General features: G+C 41.1%; 1 protein-coding gene across 1 annotated transcript in view; it reads left to right on the top strand.

Annotated features, from left to right (window-relative positions):
- Positions 1-22,450, top strand: part of mgll (monoglyceride lipase) — a 42,460-nt gene that overhangs the window by 6,003 nt on the left and 14,007 nt on the right. The window contains 3 exon segments of the mRNA XM_072681551.1: positions 6,887-6,993; positions 10,380-10,516; positions 21,624-21,734. Coding sequence (XP_072537652.1) covers positions 6,887-6,993; positions 10,380-10,516; positions 21,624-21,734 — 355 coding nt within the window.

Below are 22,450 nucleotides of genomic sequence, written 5' to 3'. Positions count from 1 at the left end.
TGATACTGAACTTTATTAGTATTTTCCAGCACTTAAGAGCTCTGCCACACACACACACACACACACACACACACACACACACACACACAGCTCTTTCAAATCTCTAGCCAACAGATCTAATCTCTCCTAATCTTAAAGCTATTGAGTTGAATGAAGAAACAATGCATGTGCTCTCTCTCTCTCTCTCTCTCTCTCACTCACTCACTCACTCACTCACTCACTCACTCACTCACTCACTCACTCACACACACACACACACACACACTTAAACACAATCATGCATTTAAATAATCTTATACGGGCACCTAATGTATAGATATTTATACACACTTACAATACTAAACTAAAGATTTACTGTTTACCTTATTACATTAAAGAATTGTAAGGTTCCACTATAATAATAATAATAATAATAATAATACTCCATCTGTGAACCTCTTATTTGAAGCTTTAAAAACAAATATTAAGGCCTTCAGTGCTGTACACTTGTGCAAGGGTGTCTGTATACGCTGACCAAACACAGTTATGTCTACATTTGGTCAGAGCCTGAGGCCTGAGCACAAGGTCACCTCTCTTAACGGTCAGAGGGATTAAATGACCCTCTCAAGATCAGAACAGTGTGTGTGTGCTCTGGCACACAACATTTTTCGAGCTTTAATTTGTTCTGCACAAAATATTTATATTTTAATTATTTGATTTGATGTGTATATATATATTTGGACATAAGTATTGGGACACCTACTGGAATTTTGGAACGGTTTCCATTGTTCAGGAAAGGCTTTTTACTACATCTTGAAGCATTGCTGTGAAGATTTTATAGCATTCAGTGACAAGTACATTAATGAGGTCAGGATGTTGGATGATTAGCACCCCACCTCATCCTCAACTCAATTCATTAGAAGTGGTCTCAACAAGCGGGCGCACACACACACACTCACACACACACACAAACGGAAATCTTTGAAGATTGTAGTACATATAAGCCTTTGATCATATCTGCAGTTTTACCACACTGTTTTCCTTTGTGCCTTCCTCGTAATGTTATAAAACTCTCAGCTCTCTGAGCGAGCACCACACACTTTTAAAAATAATGGTGCCATGAAGGGTTCTTTGGAGTAGTGCCATAGAAGAGGCACTTTAGGTTCCCTAAAGAACCCGTCAGTGAATAGTTCGTTAAAGGAGTGAACTGTATGCGTGTAAAGAGTCTTTTGAAAGTCCTTTTAAAGAGCCTCAAAACAATATAGAGTTTATATACCAAGTGAACTCGTCGATCACCTTTTATTTTTAAGATTGTTGACGTGATATAATGAGTAGCCATGAATGTGATGAACAGCGTGTTCTCATCAGTGAAACTAAATCTGGTTAGTAATATTCAGCTTGTCTAAAAAAAGACGCTGAGCCCCATCTACCATCCACGGTGGCTAAGATATCGTTCTGGATTTGATTAGAAAATTCCATTTTATCATCGAGGAAATGAAATTAGGTCACCTGGTGGTTGGTGTGGCGCAACAGATAACACCACTACCTGCTGCTGAGCTACCACACCACATGGGAGGCTGGGGTTCGATTCCCGGGCTGAGTGACTATGCTGCGCTACACCAATAAGAGTCCTTGGGCAAGACTCCTAACACCACATTGGCCCTCCTCTGTAATATTACCGTTACCGTTACCGTGAAAGTCGCTCTGGATAAGAGCGTCAGCTAAATGCCATAAATGTAAATGTAAATGGTGACGTCTGACTGTATGTGTGTGTATGCATGTGTGTGTTTCACATGGTGCTTTTTGTTTTGCACCCACTGACACCTGACTCCTATAAAAGTAGTTGGGAAAAGGTTTTCTGTCCAGAAGATGATGTCACCTGAGGTCAGGCAGGCAGGCAGTCAGGCAGGCAGGCAGGGAGGCAGGATATGGGTGAAAGTTTAACAGGGAGGAAAAATGACGGTACTGTGCTTTACACCTGTAATGATTGACTGATCGCTCAATAGATACAGCGGACAGTGAACCCATGAAAATACACACAAACACCCTGAGAAAGTGACTTTCAATGTTACCTGGTAATACGTTTGTTTTGTGCAGGTCAGAACCATCTTTCTTTGCACTGTTCGAAACTCTGGTAGTTTACATAGTCAGAACCTTGAGACGAATGGACCAAAAGAAAACTATTCAGTTTCCTGGCAGTGCCAGAACAGTAGTGTCTTCTACTACTATTCATAGTCATAGTCTTCCTGTTGAGCTCCCTGAAGGCCTTTTTCAAGTCCTACCCACTGTAAATTGAGTTTGATTGGTGCCACAGAATTCATTTATTTAGTATTGTTCAGTATTCTTTGATGTAGGGTTGAGTAACTGCACATTTGAGAAGAGAAATGAAAGAAAGAAAGAAAAATTGCCACAATGCAGAAACATGTGCGGGTAGGGGAGCATAATCTTGCTAAGCTTCACCAAACAGCCTCTAAACAAGCTGCTTAAGCTCAGCTTTTGGTTTCAGAACCAAAAAAACACCACATGTAAATAAAAAGTGCTGTAAGTTTCAATAAATGTCTGTTTAATGGTAATAACTGTTTATGACTGGCTTTTACTGGTGGTTTAAGGGTCTGGTTTCATAATAAACTATGCAAACAAAAATGTTCCATGTAAAAGGAAATGTAGGGCATCATGGTAAGCTTCATGGTATCGGTGCTCTCTATTGCCGAAACTGATACTGTGTGTAAGTGCCGGTATAGACAACGAGGCCGATACGGTATCTAGCTTTGATGAGGGCTTTTGCAAGTGGGCTGGGTGTATGTATTTTTTATATGTAAATTTTGGGGGTGTGAATAGAACAAGTCAAGACTGTTATGCAACAGTCGTTTGGGGTTTGGAATTGGCCTGTTTTCCAGCTCTGTTTTGGTTAAGCCGGATGTTCTTTTGATGGGCTAGACAAAGGTGTTTGAGCTTAATGGTCTGTCAGTTCCATGTACTGAATTCTCTTTATTCAACTGTATCAAGGGAAATACAGTTCTCCACTCTAGGGCCCCTTCTGTAGGCCTTCAGTTCTGCCTGCTTTATCTATGTAGAAACCACTGAGTTTTCCATGTAACGCTTCACACATGAGGCCGTTTGTTTCCAGGCAAAATGTAATAATTGAGTTTTTACTGTACTCTTACTGTATGTCTTACTGTATGTAAGTTTGAAAACAAGCCTTTTCAACGAAATAAATATGAAGTAAAAATGACAGACATGTATACCCCCCCCCCCCTCTATTTTCTCACCAATTAAATCATCATTTCCAGTTCCCGCCCACTACTTCGGACTCCACCCGTTACACAATGCAACCAGTGCTGGGTTGGTGAAAGCTAGCATGTGCTTCCTCTGAGTCACACAAAGTCAGCCGCCACCACGTCTTTTTGAACCGCTGCTCAGGTCCTGAAAAAACAACCTCACCTCAAACTAGGAATGCCTTTGTTTATGTCTCAGCGATTGATTGGTGGGATTTCCCTTTTACAGATGCTAAATTTAGAACGGGACAGTCTCAGGGTTAGGACAGTGATGACCTGCCTGCCTGTCTATCTGTATAATTCACAAGCATGTATAATTAAATACAGCACATTACAAGTGGAAGTATCATCATTAAATACAAGAACACACACACACACTCGAGCTCTATAACTGGAGTGTGTGCTTGGCAGGGGGGTGTTTGGGAACAGGAGAAGTCTTCAGTCACTTCTTAATTAGCTTGGGAAAGGGAAAAGAGGGCAGTTTGTGTGTGTTGGACAGAGGGAGAGCTGGAATGTTAATCCAGCTTCATTAGCTCTCCGCTCTTTCCTACTTTCCCCCTTATTCACTCGCTCTTTACATTCTTCCTCTGTCTCTCTCACTCCCTCGCTCCCTCTTCCTCTTTCTCTTTCTGTCTCTCTTCTCCATCCTTCGAGCTGCAGTGAAGAGAGTCTTTGTGCGCCGACTAGAAGTGTGAATAGTTTCTACTGACTGCCTGCATTTGTGTGTGTGCATATGCCTTAGGCCACTGGCATCTCTCTCTCTCTCTCTCTCTCTCTCTCTCTCTCTCTCTCACACACACACATATATATACACATCAGCTTAAGAACATGTGCAGTAGAATAGGTGGAGCAAGAGTCTGTTCACTAAAGCACCGCTTGTCTTTAACTTGTTTAGCTTGTTATTCAGTGAATTATTCAGTGAGTTATTTGGTGACGTCTGTGAGAGAGTGAGGAACTGAGGAACTAAGAGTGGCTTGCTGACAGATTTACAAGGGTTAAATTAGTCAAGTAAGAAACACAGCTTTTCGTTGCTGTCAGACAAAAGCTTCAGATCTCCAAAATGGGAACTTTACAGGAAAAGGAAAAAACCTTCTTAACTTTCAATGGAAGTCAATGTAAAATACATTTATTTCAAGTCATTTTGGAGCTTTTCTATTGGTCCGTTCATCATGAAATTCTGACGGAATATACAAGAGAGCTGCCACATTCGTGTCAAAAAGTGAAAAATGATAAAAATGGACATGCAATTTTTTTTACTGATTTATGGAGATCATTTGAATGATTAGATTTGGCATATATGCAGTTGTTGTGGAAAATGTGATGTGGTAAGATCAAGCACTTTAATGTGTGTTTCTGTGTGTGTGAATCGGTTGCACATGTGCACTAGAAAGAGCCTGGTGTGTGTGTGTGTGTGTGTGTGTGTGTGAGAGGGATTTTGTAGGATGGAATCCGATTATACGGTCTGAGTCTCTACATTAGGGTGAAAACCATGAGACAAAGAAAAGAGGGCAGCAAGGACAGAGGGAGCACTGTGTGTGTTTGTGTGTATGAGTGTGTATGTGTATGTGTGTGTCCATGTTTTTGTACAATTTAAAGACAAAATGTCCTTTGATGAAAACAGCAACCAGGGTTACCTACACTATAAACAAGACTGGTAATTGTATGCTAATTATAATTTACAGTAAGGTACTGTTTTTCTTGAATTAAGGTTTTCTATTTTTGTGAGTAGGGGCTTTAATTCGCTACCACTATGGCCTGGGGGGTCACGAGTTCAAATCCTGAGCCATGCTGCTTTGGCATCAGCGGCCAGAGTCTGAGAGAGCACAATTGGCTCTTTGGCATCTGTTAGCTGGTGGAGGAATGGGAAGTTTCCAACCTCCAAGTAGAAAAAATACATTTGATCTGCCAGCTGTTTCACAATTTCCATAATTCTGAAAGTGGCGGCGCTCATAGGCTATATGTCCAAAAGTTTGTGGACATTCTGATGAATGCATTCAGCTACTTTAATTTGTACCCATTGCTGAAAAAGACGTGCAAATACACACATACACACAGCTTGTCTAGTCCCTGTAGAGAAGTACTGCCAGTAGAATAGGACTCTCTGGGGCAGATAAACATGAACCTACTGGCACCATGCTGCCTAATTCCAGGTGTGGGCTAGAGGGGTATAAAGCCCCCCAGCATTGAGCTGTGGAGCAGTGGAACAGTGTTCTCTGGAATGATGGCTGGTGCTCCATCCAATACTTTCGAGATTAGTTGGGGAGTTGGGGATGTGGTGGGGTGGTGATCATCCAACATCCCGACCTCACTTGTTGTTTCTTGCTGCTGAATGCAATCAAATCCTCACAGCAATTCTCCACAATTTAGTAGAAAGTCTTTGCTGGACAGTAGAGTTACTCCAACAAAAGCAAGATAAACTCTTTTTTTTAATAGCCTTGATTTCATGTCCCAATACTTTTGTCCTTATAGAATGAATAGCACATTTTAAGCTTTTGAGACCTACTTTGACTTTGTATTTGAGTGTGATGGAGCTATTACAGTGTGACACTTGGGAATTTCAATGGTGTTATTTAATCAGGCTGCATGCGCTCTCATTCTATTTTTAGCGTATTTTCACAGTGAGAGCCTCGTATAGCATCCGTCCACTTTTAAATAAACAAATTGCTAAATAAACAACTCCTTTAACACCGGCGTGATAGCTTTTTTACGCCCACAGCAGCCAAACAAGAGCATCCATCTTTTCACAACTTCACACAGCTTGTGTTGTGTGAATACTTTAGGGTGTCTTGAACTGAAAGCAATCAAATCCTCACAGCAATGCTCCTCCGAAATCTAGTAGAAAGCCTTCTTCCTTGGACAGTAGAGACAGTTACTCCAGCAAAAGCAAGTTCTTTTTTAATACCTTTGATATGGGAAGAAACAGTAAAAGAGCAAGTGTCCCAATATTGTTATTACATATAAGTGCTTTGTGTGAGTGTGTGTGTGTGGGTGTGTATGTGTGGGTGTGTTAAAGGTACAAGTACCTAATTGATGTCTATATTAAAGATCGTCTTCAGTCTTGAGGATAAAAAGGAGGAAGGCAGAAGGGAAGGAAGGACGGTACAGATAGAAGAAGGGAGGAGAGAGTGGGCACAGAAGAGAAAGAAAGACAAAGTGTTTGTGTCTGTGTGTGTGGGACAGAGAGAGAGGGAGAGAAAGGGAAAGAAAGGCAGTGCTGGATCTGGTACAGAACAGACGGTTGGACAAACACCCATGTTTGGTAGAGAAATTCTTGTCTGGCTGCCATTAGGCACCAAGAATGAAAACAAAATGACCAACATGACCCACTTAATTGGTCCTGTGTGAGTGAGTGTGTTATATCTGTAAATGTGTTTCACTCTGATGAGCGCTTCTGTCTGCGTTAATGTACATTGCTGAATGTATGGCCTCTCTGTTAGACCACTTGTGTATACATGCGTCTGTGTGAGTGTATATTAGTGTGAATGAATGTGTGTAAGTGTTCCATTACTGAATGTACATCATGTTTCTGTTAGGGAAAGGGTGTGTCTGAGTCTGAGGGTGTGTGGTGTGTGGGTGTGTTACATTCTTAACTTTATTAATATATATGTATTTTATTTTTGTTTTTGTGACAGGGCGCTGGTGTTTATTGCACATGGAGCTGGAGAACACTGTGGAGTGTATGCAGATGTGGCTCACACACTCAACCAAAAGGCCCTGTATGTGTTCGCCCATGACCACGGTGAGTGATAAGCAGCAAATCAATCACAATATCTGGTTCAGTACTCGTGTCGGTCAGTAGCAGCTGCACTGAATTTGGGCTAGCTAAGCTTCTCCATTGGTCTAACATCTTACGCTACTCCCTGGCCATGGGTATACCATATACAGCGGTGTGGTAGTTTGAGGCAGGATACCACCCTTCCATCCCTAGCTGGAATGCTGCTACTGCACTGTGGATACTTCTCACGAGAACTGCATAAAGCTGCATAACCAGTCATATTTGTGTAAAATCCTGTCATTTTACTCTACCACCTCAGCCCGCATGCTTCTTTCACTTCAGATGCCAGTTATGTATCTCTCAGTTTTCCGCAAATGCGCGTGTACAGCTGCCCACAAGGGGGAGATTTTGCCTTTACAGCAGTGGTGTAAAAGTGAAGTACCCTCCCCAACTGTAGGGGGAGCCCAGAAGCAAAAAATACCAATTCTTACATCATGCTGCTTTAAGCCAGAAATAATGCAAGCACATACCTCAAACACAACAGTTTCAAATGTTTGCCGCTTTCTTATTGTTTAGCGTCCAAAGTTTATTATTTTTATACGCACGAAAGCTGTAGGGAGGTTTCAGTCTGGACGTCCTTTAAATGAGGTTCAAAACAGGACAGCCTGTACAGGCGCATAGTCCTGGTTCTGATTGTCTACCACAATGAGTGGAGCTTTCTTAGTATGTAGGTGCAAACCACAGAAAGTGGTGAATGCCTACAGTGCTCAAAGATGTGATTTCTAATGTTAGCACAGTGGTATTACAGTAAATCATGGAGTAAGAGTAGATCTGTTAGCTGGCTACTTTACATCACACTGTATTCACCTGGTTTTCCCCAGCTGTCAAAGTTAGCTAACTTGTTCTTGCTTGCCTGGGTGAGCGCTTTTCAGTTTAATGCACCATAAACCACTCATTCTATCTTCATGTGTAAAACTTAAATGCTTGCTAGTTTGTCGTTTGTCTTGTTGTCAAGATATAATTGCATGTTAGTCATGTTCTGATTGGCGTGAAAATGTGATGGATGATTCCAGGGAAATGCATGTAATGTTAGCTGTTGTATTCCCTTATTTTGAAAGGCAAATTGAGGGAAATAGGCTGGATATTGGTAATAAGACATTTATTAAACACCACAATATATGAAGCTTTTTATTTAAGTACTTTAGTCTACCACCTTGAAGAGTTTAGATCCAACACATCTGACTCTAATATTCAGGCACCCCTAAAAGCCTTCATTGCCTGGATGATGTGTGTTAGATTAGAGCTGAAGCAAAGCTCTGCATGATAGTGGGTCACCAGAACCAGGATTGGTTATCCCTCCTCCATGATATTCCGTTGTCTACACAAACAGAGATTACCCCTATCCTTCTTTTGAGGAACAACACATTCTGTAGTAATTTTAGTACTCCTCCAACACTGGGGGTGAGGACTGACACATGTTTCCTCCAAAACCTGCACAACCAGTCACCACCTCTTTTCGAGCTGCTGCCAATGCCACAGACTAGCCAGAGAAAGCAAGGCAAATTGTGCTCTCTCAGGCTCTGGATACTGATGGCAAGCAGATTTAGCACCATGTTGATGTTAGGGGTACACGGTACACACAGGTCACAATTCAGTTTGCACCATGGTTTGGACCTTTTAGTGCAGGTTTGGTACAACCCAGGTTTCTCTCCACTGCTTTTGAACAGATAGTCATGCAAGTTTGTTCCACCCAGTGCTGTAAAGTCCCTGCTACAGCAGTTCAGCAGCACTGACACACCATCCTTGTCTGATCTGCTATGATTTCAGAGTTCATGAGTTCTGATAAAATGTAAAAAGGCCAAAATATCAGAAATACTAAAACAGAACACTGAGGGATAAAGAATAAAGAAAGACAACATTGAAGGCAGGTTATGAGCTCACTTTCTATGCATGTGGCAGTGAGAGAGAGAAAGCCAGGGAAGAGGCAGGCGGAGGAGACCAGACAGCTTGTGAAATTACCGTATTTACCCTAATACAGTGTACTGTATTTACCCAATAGCAGGGTTAGCAGGTTTAATGCCTTGCTCAAGGGCATCTCAACCATAAATGTTGAGGGGGCAGAAAGCATGTTCCTTTACCCCCCTCATCAGCCCCACTTCCTGCCAGTCCAGAGAATTGAACCCAGCGACCTTCCAGTCCCAAGCCCACTTTTTTTTTTTGATTAGGTCAGAGCACACCATCAGTCCTGCTACAGCACCTCTGAAGCAGAGAGGTTAAGGGCTCAACAGGGGCAGCTCTGTGAACTCAGGTATTGAACCTGCAACTTGTGGTCGATCAGTAACCCAACGCTCTAAGCACTGACCCACCACCGCTGTTGTAGCTCCAGTGCTAGATGCAAAAGAAGCAAACTCTGGACACCAAACAAGTCTGGCATTATCAAATACACTTTTTTGGAAATGAGAGGCTGAGAATTCCGGCTGAACTGTTGCTTTAATTGTGCTGCAGAAAGGCATTGGTATGGAGAAGTGTGTGTAGAGGTTAAAGGGCTATAATGGCTCTATATGAGGCTGAATCTCTCCAGCAGACCGAAGAAAGAAAGGCAATCAGACAGCTGTATTGGACTGATTATATGCTGCTCTCCAGTTGAAGTGCCTGTCATGACTAATACTTCTAGATATCTGCTATCTGCTGCCACTGTCACACACACACACACACACACACATACACAAATTCCCAGCTATAGAAAGCATGAAAGCGTAAGCAGGAGATGAAGATGAGACCGATAGAGAGAGAAAGAGAGGAGGAGAGTGAGAGGGAATGAAGGAGCAAGGGGGAAGAAGAAGGGAAGAGTGAGGGAAGATTTGGGGAAAGAAAAGAGGAGTGAAAGAGGAGTGAAGGAGGAGTGAACCATATTGAGGGATAAAATCAAGTGCACGTGCTCAGAATATTTAAAATGTCACTCGATGTCAGAGTGCCATGGTAACTAATGATTCACACAGCGACACTGCATCCAAGGGAGTGGTGTGTGCATGAGTGAGCGTGTGTGAGTGTGTGTAAGTGTGATTTCTGGGACACACCATGTCTGTCTCTTACTGTGAGTAATCACTTGTATTGAAAATCATAGGAGGTTCCATTAGATGGGCAATTTTCCTCTCCATTCCTTTCACTTCACCCGCGCTTACACTTTCACTCTCTTTCCTCCTGTGCCTTTGTTTGTGCCAGCGTGCCTCTTCTTGTAGTGCACTGTAATGTGTGTGTCTGTGTGTCTGTGCGCGCTTTGGCATAAAGATCCTTTTTTTTTCATAGTCTTGATTGTATTTCCCCTAATGAAGTTTGATTAACGCTCTCTCTCTCTTTCTCCCTCCCTCTCTCTCTCTCTCTCTCTCTCTCTCTCTCTCTCTCTCTCTCAGTGGGGCACGGGCAGAGTGAAGGCGAGAGGATGAATATTAAAAACTTCCAGATTTACATCAGAGACGCTCTGCAGCACATTGACCTCATCAGAGCGCGCTACCCCGGAATGCCCGTCTTCATTCTCGGCCACTCCATGGTGAGATAATCATCGCCTCCACTCACTAACCATTCAAATCCCCTAAGACTTTACCGATCAGCTATAATATTAAAACCACAGACAGGTGACTTGAGTAACACTGATTATCTCATTACAAGAGCACCTGTCAAGGGCTGAGATCTACATATTAGGCAGCAGGTGAACAGTCCGTTTTTGAAGGTGATCTGTTAGAAGCAGGACAAATGAGCAAGCATAAATCCACTTCCACAAGGGCCAAATTGTGATGGCTGGGTCAGACAGGTCTTCAGAGGAGTTCACAGTATGCAGTGGTCAGTACCTACCAATCAGAAGTGCTCCAAGGTAGCCTGAAGCTCACACCTAACAACTTACAGGACGTATTTGTGCCAGATACAACAGGACATCTTCACAGGTCTTGTGGAGTCCATGCCTGCACTAGTCAGTTATGACTATAATCAGTATAAATAAGGGGGTTCTTGTGTGTGATGTAGCAGTTGTACATAGAACCACAATGATACAAAGAACAATTTGAATGCATGAATGGTTCATTATCTGCTTAAATGATTCTTTATATACAGGGAGTACATGTACATGGTTCTTTAAAGAAATGAACCTTTTAGCACTAAAAGGGTTCCACTGTTATAAGTTCAAGAACCCTGATGTGTAGATAGATAAGCTTTCTATTTAACCCATAGAAGTCTAGATATGTGCTTGTCTTCTGTAAATTCATTTAATGTTGCTATTGAAATTAAATTAGGTAATTACATAAGTAATTGTATAGTTATTACATAGTAATAATTTAATTTTACATTAGAAAAAAAAATCTTTCCTAAAACCAAGACTGCACACACAACATTAACTTTAAATACAGTTAAAATACATTTAACTCACATAAGCATGATCTTAACCCCTTCAATTGATTTGTATAGGGCTTTTTACAACTGTTGTTGTGACAAAGCAGCTTTACATGATCAGTAATTAGTAAAAAGACAAGAAATCAACAACATAAGAGGACCTGAAAACCTAAGACCCCCAGTGAGCAGCCAAAGGCGACAGTGGCAAAGAAAAACTCCCTTAGAGCTGGAGGAAGAAACCTTGGGAGGAACCAAGACTCATAAGGGGGACCCGACCCATCCTCCTCTGATCAGAACTAATTATAAATTATTGATAAAAGTTACCAAACTATCTATACTGTTGTACTGCTCAGGTGTGCAACATATAATCCTAATATAATAATCATGGTATAGTATAACTTAATATAGTCATGGCACTGATGGTTAGAGTAATGCTAGTTAATAGTTGGAATATTTATAGTGGCAGATAGTTAAGAGTCCATTTAGGTTTGAACATGGTCATTAGGCAGGTAGCAGTGGTAGGAGGGTGTGCAGCTGATCTGGCATGGGTGGTGGAGAGCCTGGTGGCAGGACTGGTAGCTGGTAGCTGGTGGAGCATTAACTTTTTAGATTAGCAGTGATGTTTAGCGGTCATTTTATATTAGGTAACATTCTGGTTCATAAGACCGACATAACCAAGGCCAGATGCGCTACTTTGTCTAAATCGCAACAGGTGATTAATTTGGGTGAGGGAGGTTAACATGAGAGGAGAGTTCATTAATAATTTATTTTGTTTGGTGTTACATTGCATTTTGTAACATTATACAGTTGCACTCTAAATGATTCAACCCTCATTGCATTAGGTTTATTAGCAAAACTGACAAACATTCAGCTGGAATAAACCAATCAAGCAAAAACAAGTTAAAAACAGCTCATCACAACTAATAGAACAAGTGATTTTTTTGATTCAACACTAGATGCCACTTTTAATGACGACTGCAGTCTCAGACTTATTCAACCCCTTCATGACAAGCGTCTTTAGTACTTAGTCGAGTGCCCTGTTGCTGTTGTGACCTGCTAACAAACGTGATGCACAGTCAGACACCAGCTTCTGGCAGTGTTCCTGAGAAATCTTAGCCTGTTCGTCATGGGCAGTGGCCTTCAGTCTTGGTGGACTTTGAGGTACGCTTGGGACAGTTGCCCTGTCGAAGGTCCAATGATGCCCAGTGATTCTCACAGAAACATGAGGTTTCCAGTGCCAGAGGAAGCAAAGCAGCTCCAGAACAACACAGAGCAATCGCCATGCTTCACTATAGGCAGGGAGTTTCATCATTTGCTTATTTTTTCCTCTTTCAGACACACCACTGATCCAAACATTATCCGAAAAGTTCCAGTTTTGTTTAGCACTTTTGTCTGGAGAGTGAGAGAGCCACCCACTGAACTGGGTGCGTCGTTCAGTTCAGGCAGACAGGTGGCCTATTTGTGCCGGTCTGTGTGCTGTGTGTGTTTACTGTACAGCATTGTTTACACTTCCTCTCAGTAAAGCTCATAAACTACTAGAAACATCAAGAGACACAGATAAAGTAATCGCGCTGCACTGCTGCCGTCTGTTTATTGTACAATTATGAGCAGATTAAACAGAGAGCAAATATGGAAGGTGGTTAGATTAACTGTATATCTTTGGAAGAAAATGCTCTGTAGCCCACCCACCACAAGCTATCCCAAAAAATAATTTTTACATAATCTCTCTAGATAACAAATACAAGTAATATTCTCATAAATACTCATATTGACTTTGTGAAAAGTCTGTTTTCAGACCATTTAAACCATTTTTAGAGCCGTCAGTACACGGCCTTAAGCTGACTATCAGAGATGTCGCATTAAACCTGCCTTTCTGCCACTTCTGTCAGTGTGCCTGCCTATCTGTCTTTAGGATGCCAGCTCTTCAACAGCAGAGTCATTATTTACTCACAAAACCATTCATTCATTTCCTCTCGTCTTTAATCAGAGTATGAAATCTTTTTGGCACTGTGGTACGTTTAGAAAGTACCTCAAACATGACGCACCCTGCAAGTTCTGCATTTCCATCACCCCCTACACTTGTAGTTGAGCATGAGCATGACATAAACATGTGATGGCAGGACTTAGTGTTTTTCCTTGATTTTAGCCCCCAAGTCTGGATAAGTTTGGGCTGGTTGGCTGTTCTGCAAATTTTGAGGCAGTTAAAATTGACAGTAAGGATGTGTTTGAGGAGCACAAACTCTGTGTTTTAAAGTGTTTTAAACATGATTTTTGTTTTCAACCCAACCCTGGATATAATCTAGTAGAGCATACTGGTCAATTAATGACAATCGAACCTCTGAAAGTAATTTGTATATTAGCAGTATTGCATATTAGTAGTATTAAATAAAAAGTAATATTAAAAGAATTAGCATTAAATAAAGAAATTGTATCGATGTTTTGATATTGTTCATACAGCACTCCTCTGAGATGTGTGTCAGAAGTTCAATGCTAGCTAACTAGCCTGTTTTTGCAGTATTATTTTGCCTTTGTTTTTGGAATTAGTTTTACATGGGTAGGTGGGTTGCTGTTGGTGGATTCCCACACCTTTTTCTGTCTGTAAAATGAGACGTAGACATAACCTCAGGTTATATTAATCCCATGCTAATCAACATGTGAGGAAATATTCCATAATATCCTGTGGGAAAGTGTTGGGGTTTTTTTTGCAGTTTTTCTCAAGGTTTGAGGCGCTCAAAAAAGCATTTGGTTTCAGCATGCATGGCATTGATTCTGGCAGCCTTAGGCAAGTCTATGATCTTCAAGTCAGGTGACTGTGATGGAATCTTCCAGGACTTCTTCTGAAACAAAGTCTTGGTGGTCATTGTGTGGCGTAGCCTATAGCCTACATATGTGTTATTAGCATGTAGCTGCTAATTTCCAGATTAAAACTTCATTATATATTATTATTATTATTATTATTATTATAAATGGCTTACAAGATTTGGAGGTTTGGATTTTTTGCAGGTGACGTCAGTGAGTAAATCGAGTAGCCACTCCCATCCTAATCTTTTATGCCAAGATTTCTTATCCTGTGTGAATCAGTAATACATTTTACAGACGTCTGATCTGCGCTTCAAAATGTGCTGTATGATTCCACAGAAATACACCAAATACCAAGTGATGGAAAGAGGAATCCCTTATTTCCAATAGCAAACACTTTATATCCTAATATTATAGTTGGCCATGATGCAGGACACCCACTGCATCCATTGATGCTCTATATCGAGCACATGCCGAGAGCCTGTTCTGCATAAACTCTACAAAACTAACATCATCACATTTCACATCCATGGGCATTCAGCTCAGATGACTGGGAAAGCAGCAGCTTGCTGCTATAGTGGCTGATTGTTTTGCTATACGAATCTTCTAGAGGAGAGCATGCGTGTTTGTACGAGTTGGGCAGATTTGGTTCAGTTCGCCAGCAAACTGTGTGTGATCTGCAGGACATCTGCAGAAATCGATAGAAATTGGTGGAGTAGGGCGAGACAATCTGTATCATTTGTTAGGACTGTCATGTATTACGTCTCAGGCAAGTCTAAGGCAACTTGCACTGGCCGGAAGATGCTGGGCCACAAACTGACATTGAGCTCTACATACAATCTGTAATATACACACTGTATGTCCAAGTTTGTAGACACCCCTTCTATTTAATGCATTCAGCTACTTTAAGTTGCACCCGTTGCTAACACAGATGTGCAAATGCACACACAAGGCTTGACTAGTCCATGTGGAGAAGTAATGCCAATAGAACTGGACTCTCTGGAGCTAAGGATAAAGGTGAAACTATTGGCACCATGCCTAATGCCAGGTGTGGACTAGTGCAGAGCGAATCTTTTGCTATTTTTCATTGAGCATTTTTTGCCCCGACTAGAGTCACATACTTACGATGCATTATGCATCAAACAACAATTTCAAATACTTCATAAATGCATTCGATGGCACCTTTAAAGTAGTAAGGCACCATCACAGCACTTGTGGGTTATAACACATGTATGGGTGGTTATGTCACTGTTATGCATTAGGGTTCAAGTAAAGAATTAGCGCAAAATCCCATCATGCTTCTCTTATGCACCATTTTTGTGACTTCTAAGGGTTAAACGAGTTACTGTATGTCCATCATAAACCTCTCCCACTCCATATGCCCGTCAGAGAACCACTCTATCTGGGCACACACACATATTCACACACATACTTACAGGCAGGGACTTCCTCTGCATGCCGACAGGACTCTGTCATGGAGACATTTTTGTTTTCATTCCACTGAACCTTGTGTTTTTTTTTGGTCATATTTCCCGTACAGTGCAGCACATACTGCTCTGCTCCCCCGCTGTTGTTCATCAGTGTGACGTTGAAGAAGGAGCATGTTAATATTTTACATCATCTGTGAATATCTCCTCGTGACATCCACTATGTTCCTTTTTTTGTAGGACAGGACCCAGCTGAGTTCTGTGTCTAAGTGTGTGTGTGCGTGAGTGTGTATGTCTGCAGGTCCATGTTTACTGTATTAGGTATGACACTCTTTTCTGACAAAGAAAAAAAAATGCCCTGGACAGCGCGATATTTACTCAAGCAGATATAAACCAGCGAGACAGATGGAAACCTGGATCGTAACAATAAAACATTATTGAATTTCTGACATCCAAAGTAATTGCTTTGTGTTTAATTTGGCTTGGGGTGTGTGCTAGGGAGTTATTTCGGTCAGTCTGGTTGAAGACAGGATGTAGAACAAACTGTTTACTTTCCTTCTCTGTAGCCCAAGCTCACTGAAAGTGGTATTTTAAGCGGGGTAAGCAGCAGGGCATTTGGACGCGGTGCAGAAGTGAGGCACGCCGGCCGTCTAATGCACGTCACCCACTCTAGCTCAGGAATATCTAAGCTGTGTCTGAATAGTTGAAAGAAACATCTGTGTCGGTCAGCTTATCTGCAACAGATACATCCTGCAGATCAGACTCAATCGAGGGCTACATTCACACAGCAGGTAAAGTGGCCCAAATCCGTTGCATCCAATTTCTCACCAAATTTGATGCTTTTTTTTCAGCTCGAAATGTGATGTTTCGTTTTCATTTTCACCATGATCACAGGAGCTATCAGGCAGTTCCAGTAGTGGAGAGCTGGGATTATCACAAAGAATGCGTTCAAGCTTGCTGTAAAAAGGGCATGTTATTCAGCTACGAACACTTCTTTGGTTTGTGTTCTTGGTTTCTTATAACTCAAGAAATTTTCCCTTGATGCTGCAGCAACACTCTCCTTTAGAAATGTCCTGAAACAGGTTGCGATATGTGGCTTCTAATTTTGTTAGAACAGAGACATCACCCAAATATTTATGAGGTCTGTTACTTGCTATCCCACCACTAAAAATCCATTTTCCCTTCTCAGCGAGAGTAGGATTGGTGCAAAAGTTAAACGGACTCCAATCTGTCTGAGTCGCATTGCAGTGTATCAAATATGTATTGGATTTTAATACCACATACATAAATGACCCAAATCGGAACTGAAAATGTCAGATTCAGTGTGTTTGTGCTGTCCACACAGTGCCCCCATCCCAATATTAGCTTAACTATGTCTATTTAGAACCATGTATGCATTCAGTTGGTTGAATACGTTGTTGTGGTTCCATAGAAAAGCACTGTCTTTCCTAAACAACCCTTAAATAACCCCTTTTTAAAGGTGCAATAGAACGCATTTATTGGGTATTTTAATTATACTTATACACGGCCATTGAAGTGGTGGGCAGTGGTGGCTCAGCGGTTAGAGCGCCGGGATATCGATAACAGGGTTGTGGGTTCGATTCCCGGGCTCGGCAAGCTGCCACTGTTGGGCCCTTGAGCAAGGCCCTTTACCCTCTCTGCTCCCCGGGCGCTGGAGTTGGCTGCCCACCGCTCTGGGTGTGTGTGTGTACTCACTGCCCCTAACACGTGTGTGTGTGTGTGTGTGTGTGAGTGTGTGTTCACTACCAGATGGGTTAAATGCGGAGGACACATTTCGCTGTACAGTCCACACTGTACAGTGACGAATACGTGCACCTTTATCCTTTATCCTTGAAACCAGTGGGGTAAGGGGGCAAGTACTGGAAAGGTACTGTGCCACTTTAGAGGTACCAGTAAATGCATTTATTAGGTATTTTAGTTTGATATATATATTTTTATATATAGGTTATTTTGCCACAGAATGACGCACGCTGACTTTCCTTTCCTTTCCGCGTTGGTGGGGGAAAAATTATGTCACTGCAGCGACTCACAGGAGCCATGTAGCATAGCTTTGTAGCTTTGTTTTTAGCACTGTAACAGGAACATTGTAATTAAGATTTGTAAACAAGGCTTTGCTATTGGCCTCTTTTTCAGTTATGCCAGATTTTCTGTTCAGTGATTCTTCAAATATGCCAAAGTAAATACAGTTTTCCATTCTAGGGCTCCTTTAAGGATGAATCAGAATATCCTATGAAGGGAGCTGCTTGTAAATATGCTGCAGTAGGACATTTCAACAAGGATGGAAAATTCATCAAAACACCAGTCAAGCAGAGCCCTACAACCAAACGTGTTAGCACCAGCAATGTGTCTTGAATTCCAACATGATGTGAAGATGTGTCGGAATTACATAATCCACATAAGACAGAGCTATGCTGTGCTTTAGTGTTTTAGTGGCCTAGCGCAAAATGTGTTGTACTGAATAGTGAATGTGTCGTCAATTAGCACATCTTATTTCATAGTGCATGTTGGGAAGTGAATTATCACTGAGAATACAACATAAAGCTTCACCTTTAGTTGGAAAGGGAGAAAGGGAAGTGGACTGTAGAAGTAGCTCTGTTTGAATCGGCAGCATTAAGCAAGTTTCAGTAGAAGTTTGTAGAGAGGTTCTCGTGTTGTGTGGTTGGTATATCTGGGACAGTATCTAGTATACACTGATCAGCCATAACATTAAAACCACCTCCTTGTTTCCACCCTCACTTTCGTCATAGTTTTATCAGCTCCACTGACCATATATGAGCACTCTGTAGTTCTATAGTTATGGACTGTAGTCCATCTGTTTCTCTGCCACAACCGGCAGACCTGCATGGCCAAGCGCTTCGGTACACCTGCAGATTCAGCTACTTCCTTCACACTGTGGTTATGACGCACCCAAATGCAATCACTTTTTGCTTATTATTAACATCTGCTTTGCCACCCATTTTCCACACATTGAATGATCTATGATCTCTCAATATATGAATCCCCTCGCACACACCTGGGTATTTATCGCCCAATCATCCTGAAGTTAAGCTAATTTGTTGTATATAATGTCTAGTGTAGTATCTACAGTGTTAGACACCATCTAGGTCACCATCTAGTGCACAACTAAAGATGCACTACATTTGAATTTAGGGAAAAACTGAATTTGTTAAATTATAACTTTAATGTTGTACTGTTTCTGGTGTCTGCAGTGCTCATGGCTCTGTGCTGTCACAACTTTCTGAATAAGAGGGAGGGGATTTCTCGTCTGCAGCATGAATAAAAGAGCGCAAGTCTGGAAACAATTTTCTTCTTCTTGTATGAGTGCTATGGTGGATGTGTGTGTGTGTGTGTGTGTGTGTGTGTGTGCGCACTTGTGTGATGTTCCAGTAAAGTGTGCTGTCATAGAGCCAGTATAGTGTTCTTTCTCCCTCTCTCTCTCTTTCTCTCTCTCTCTCTCAACCGTTTCAGATAAGCGCTGCACATCATAACCACACTGCCTCTCTGTTCTGTTTTTGGGTGTCTCCCGGCCTCTCAGCAGTCTCCCAGCCTCGCCTTTAACTGCAGAACTGAACCCCTCATGGTTCCTTATTGCTGCCCTCATTCTTTCTTTTGGAGCTAAAATTTTTTTACTGTCTTATTAGGGATTTATAAATGCCTGCATCGATATGAAGGTATTAATTTAGCTGAATTGTTTCTGGTAAAGAAATTTGGTTTTGTACAGTGAATTGTTTTGTAAAGAACCATAAACATAGTTACTAAGAAGTCAGAAATGTGTCCAGAATTGTTTTCTAATCAAATTGAATCACTATAAGCTTAAAGATGCACCCTGGATCATTTTCTAAATAATTAAAATCCAAATTGAATCACTATGGGTTCAGAGATGTACATTAAATTGCAATCTAAAGAATAATAAGTTTAATCACTATGAGGTCAGAGATGTATATTTAATTCTACAGAATCATAAATTGAATTACTATGAGGCTTGAGATGAACCGCTAAAGAATCATAAATGAAATCCCTGTGAGATCAGAGATGCACCCTGAATTGTTTTCTGAAGACTCATAAATTGAATCACTGTAAGGTCAAAGATGTACATTTAATCACTTTCTAAAGAATCATAATAAGATCAGATCACTATAAGATGGCATAAACAGAATCAGAATTAAATCAAATGTCTGTGAGGTCAGATATGATCACCTAGTTTCTTTTGCTCTGTCCTGCTCCCTTTCTTCTTCAAATCTCTCTTACTTGTTCTCTCTGTCTCTGTATGTCTCTCTGTCTTCCACTATGTGTCAGTGTCTTATATAATGTCAGACGGTTAGACCCTTACATAAGCTCAAAGTCTTCAGCTTGTTATGGGACAACTAACACAATGCAGCTATTTATTCCCAGTAGTACTGGTGGAGTGTGTGTGTGTGTGAGAAAGAGAGAGACTGCTGTGTTCCCATCCCCACAGCAGCTCCAGCTAGACTTTGTGAGGTATTGAAACCCTCGTATATGTGTGTGTGTGTATGTGCGCGCGTTTGTGTCTGTGCGTCAGTGCGCCTTATGTTTATGTGTTTGTTTGAGTACGTGACCTTGTGCTCCACCTTGGGACTCCACAGGAACTGTCTGAATAAACACAGCTTTTCCTCAACATCACACACATTTCACAGTGATTAGACTCATGATTAGGTGGCACGGAGGAGGATGTACGTGTTTATGTGTGTGATTGTGTGTGTGTGTGCGCGTGTCTGTGTGTATAGACATATGCATGTGCTAGAAATATTACTTGCTACATAAGCTTAGGCGCTTAGGCTAAATAATGTGTTATTGTGTGGCGGAGGTGGAGGGGCCTGGGGGGGTCAAAAATGGTGACAGAAAGGTCTTTGTCAAGTTCTTTTCACAAAACCTTGGTGTTTCATTTTTGTGAGAGGATAAATAGGGTGCAAATCATTATTACATATAAACTAAATGTCCAAATGTTTGTGGACACCCCTTCTAATGAATGCACTTAGCTGCGACTTTCAGTTGCACCCACTTCTGACACAGATGTAAAAATGCACACACAGTCTAGTCCCTGTGGGGAAGTACTGTCAATAGAATAGGACTCTCTGGAGCAGATAGACATGAACCTATTGGCAACATGCTGCCTAATGCCAGGCCTGAGCTAGAGGGATATAAGCCTGCATTGAGCTGTGGAGCAGTGGAAGAACTGTGTTCTCTGGAATGATGGTTGGTGCTCCACTTTGGGGATGAGTTGGGGATGAGGTGGGGTGCTGATCATTCAACATCCTGACCTCACTAACGCTCTTGTCACTAAATGCATTCAGATCCTCACAGCAATGCTTCAGAATCTAGTAGAAAGCCTTCTTCCCTCCACAGTAAAGACAGTTCCTCAAACAGAAGCAGGAAATACTCTTTTGTGATGCCCCAGAGTTCAGAAGAAGCAATGAAGTAGTAGTAGTAGGTGTCCCAATACTTCTGTCCGCATAGTGTCTGTATAAAACACATTGATATATATTGTTATGACATATATGCACTTACATATAAATATAATGCATATAGATTTCTATATGAGCCAACGTCCTGACATGGAATGAAAGCGCTAAAACAAACGTGTGGGTGTGTGTTGGCGTGTAAGGGGTGTGTGTGCGTGTGTGTGTGTGCATGCTTTAACTAATCCTTTAGTGCTGTGAATCATTTAAAACTGGTGGGAACTGTTCTCTGACCCCTCCCACCTCCTTTGAGTCTTGAGTCTCTCTTCATGAATATTCAGAGCTTTAATAAAGACTGATTGACCACAGTGAGAACAAAATGGTGGGCCACACTGAAAAGTAATGAATCACTGATTCTTGTCACTCACTGCTCTGGGTAGTTTTGCAAGCTGAAGAAAGACATGCTCGGCATGGTTGAGATGAGATAGTGTTTTTCATTTCCTGACAGGTTTGTGGCAGTAAAAGCCAAGGCCTCACAAAGAGACAGAGCGCTGCTGGATTATGCCTTCTTTCTGAGCACCCTGACAAGTGTGTGTGTGTTTTGTAACAGGGTGGTGCCATCTCCATTTTGACAGCATGCGAGAGACCGCAGGATTTTGCTGGTGTGGTTCTGATCGGCCCATTGATCCAGATGAACCCAGAGTCTGCTACACCCTTTAAGGTGAAAGTACCCCCTCACACAGAAACACTCAGAAATGGATTTGAAAGTACCCTGCTTTACTGCATGGTGTTGTCATGTGGCAACAACAGCTTTCTTTTATTTTATCTACAATATAAAAGTCATTTTTCTACTTTTTTATCATATGCTTGTTTGCAATCACATACTGAGGTTCAGTATCTCAAGTGCAATACATTTGTGTTTGCCATTCAATATTTATGAAAACTGAAACACAACCAGTTGTAAAACCAGTATAAAATATATAATCTTTGCTATATGTCAACAGCACATGGCACTGTAAATTTAATCTGCAACTAATACATTGGAAGTAAATGTACAGCAGACAATTATTTGTTGTCAATTTGTTTTATTTATTATTATAATTATAATATTTATTATTAAATTGTTTTTACTTTTGTTTAATTTGTTTTACTTTTTTTATGTTCTAAAAATGACACATGCACAAATGGTGATTATGCACGTTTTAAAAATGTCCAGTGTCCAAATTAGTTCAGTCAATTAATCAATCAGCTTTTATTTAAACTTGGAGTACCTTTAGGGGAGTCAAGCATATAAAATAATACAACATAAAAATCTTCATAATGGTAAAATTTAAGAGGAAGGTAGTCTAATTAGAATAAATAAAATATACAAATTAAAATAACAACAATGACAATTTGAATAGAGAAAAAATAGAAAAATAAATAATAATAAAAGTT

Source organism: Salminus brasiliensis, chromosome 6 (assembly GCF_030463535.1).
Source record: "Salminus brasiliensis chromosome 6, fSalBra1.hap2, whole genome shotgun sequence".
Classification (NCBI taxonomy): domain Eukaryota; kingdom Metazoa; phylum Chordata; class Actinopteri; order Characiformes; family Bryconidae; genus Salminus; species Salminus brasiliensis.
This window is presented reverse-complemented; position numbering and strand designations above follow the sequence as displayed.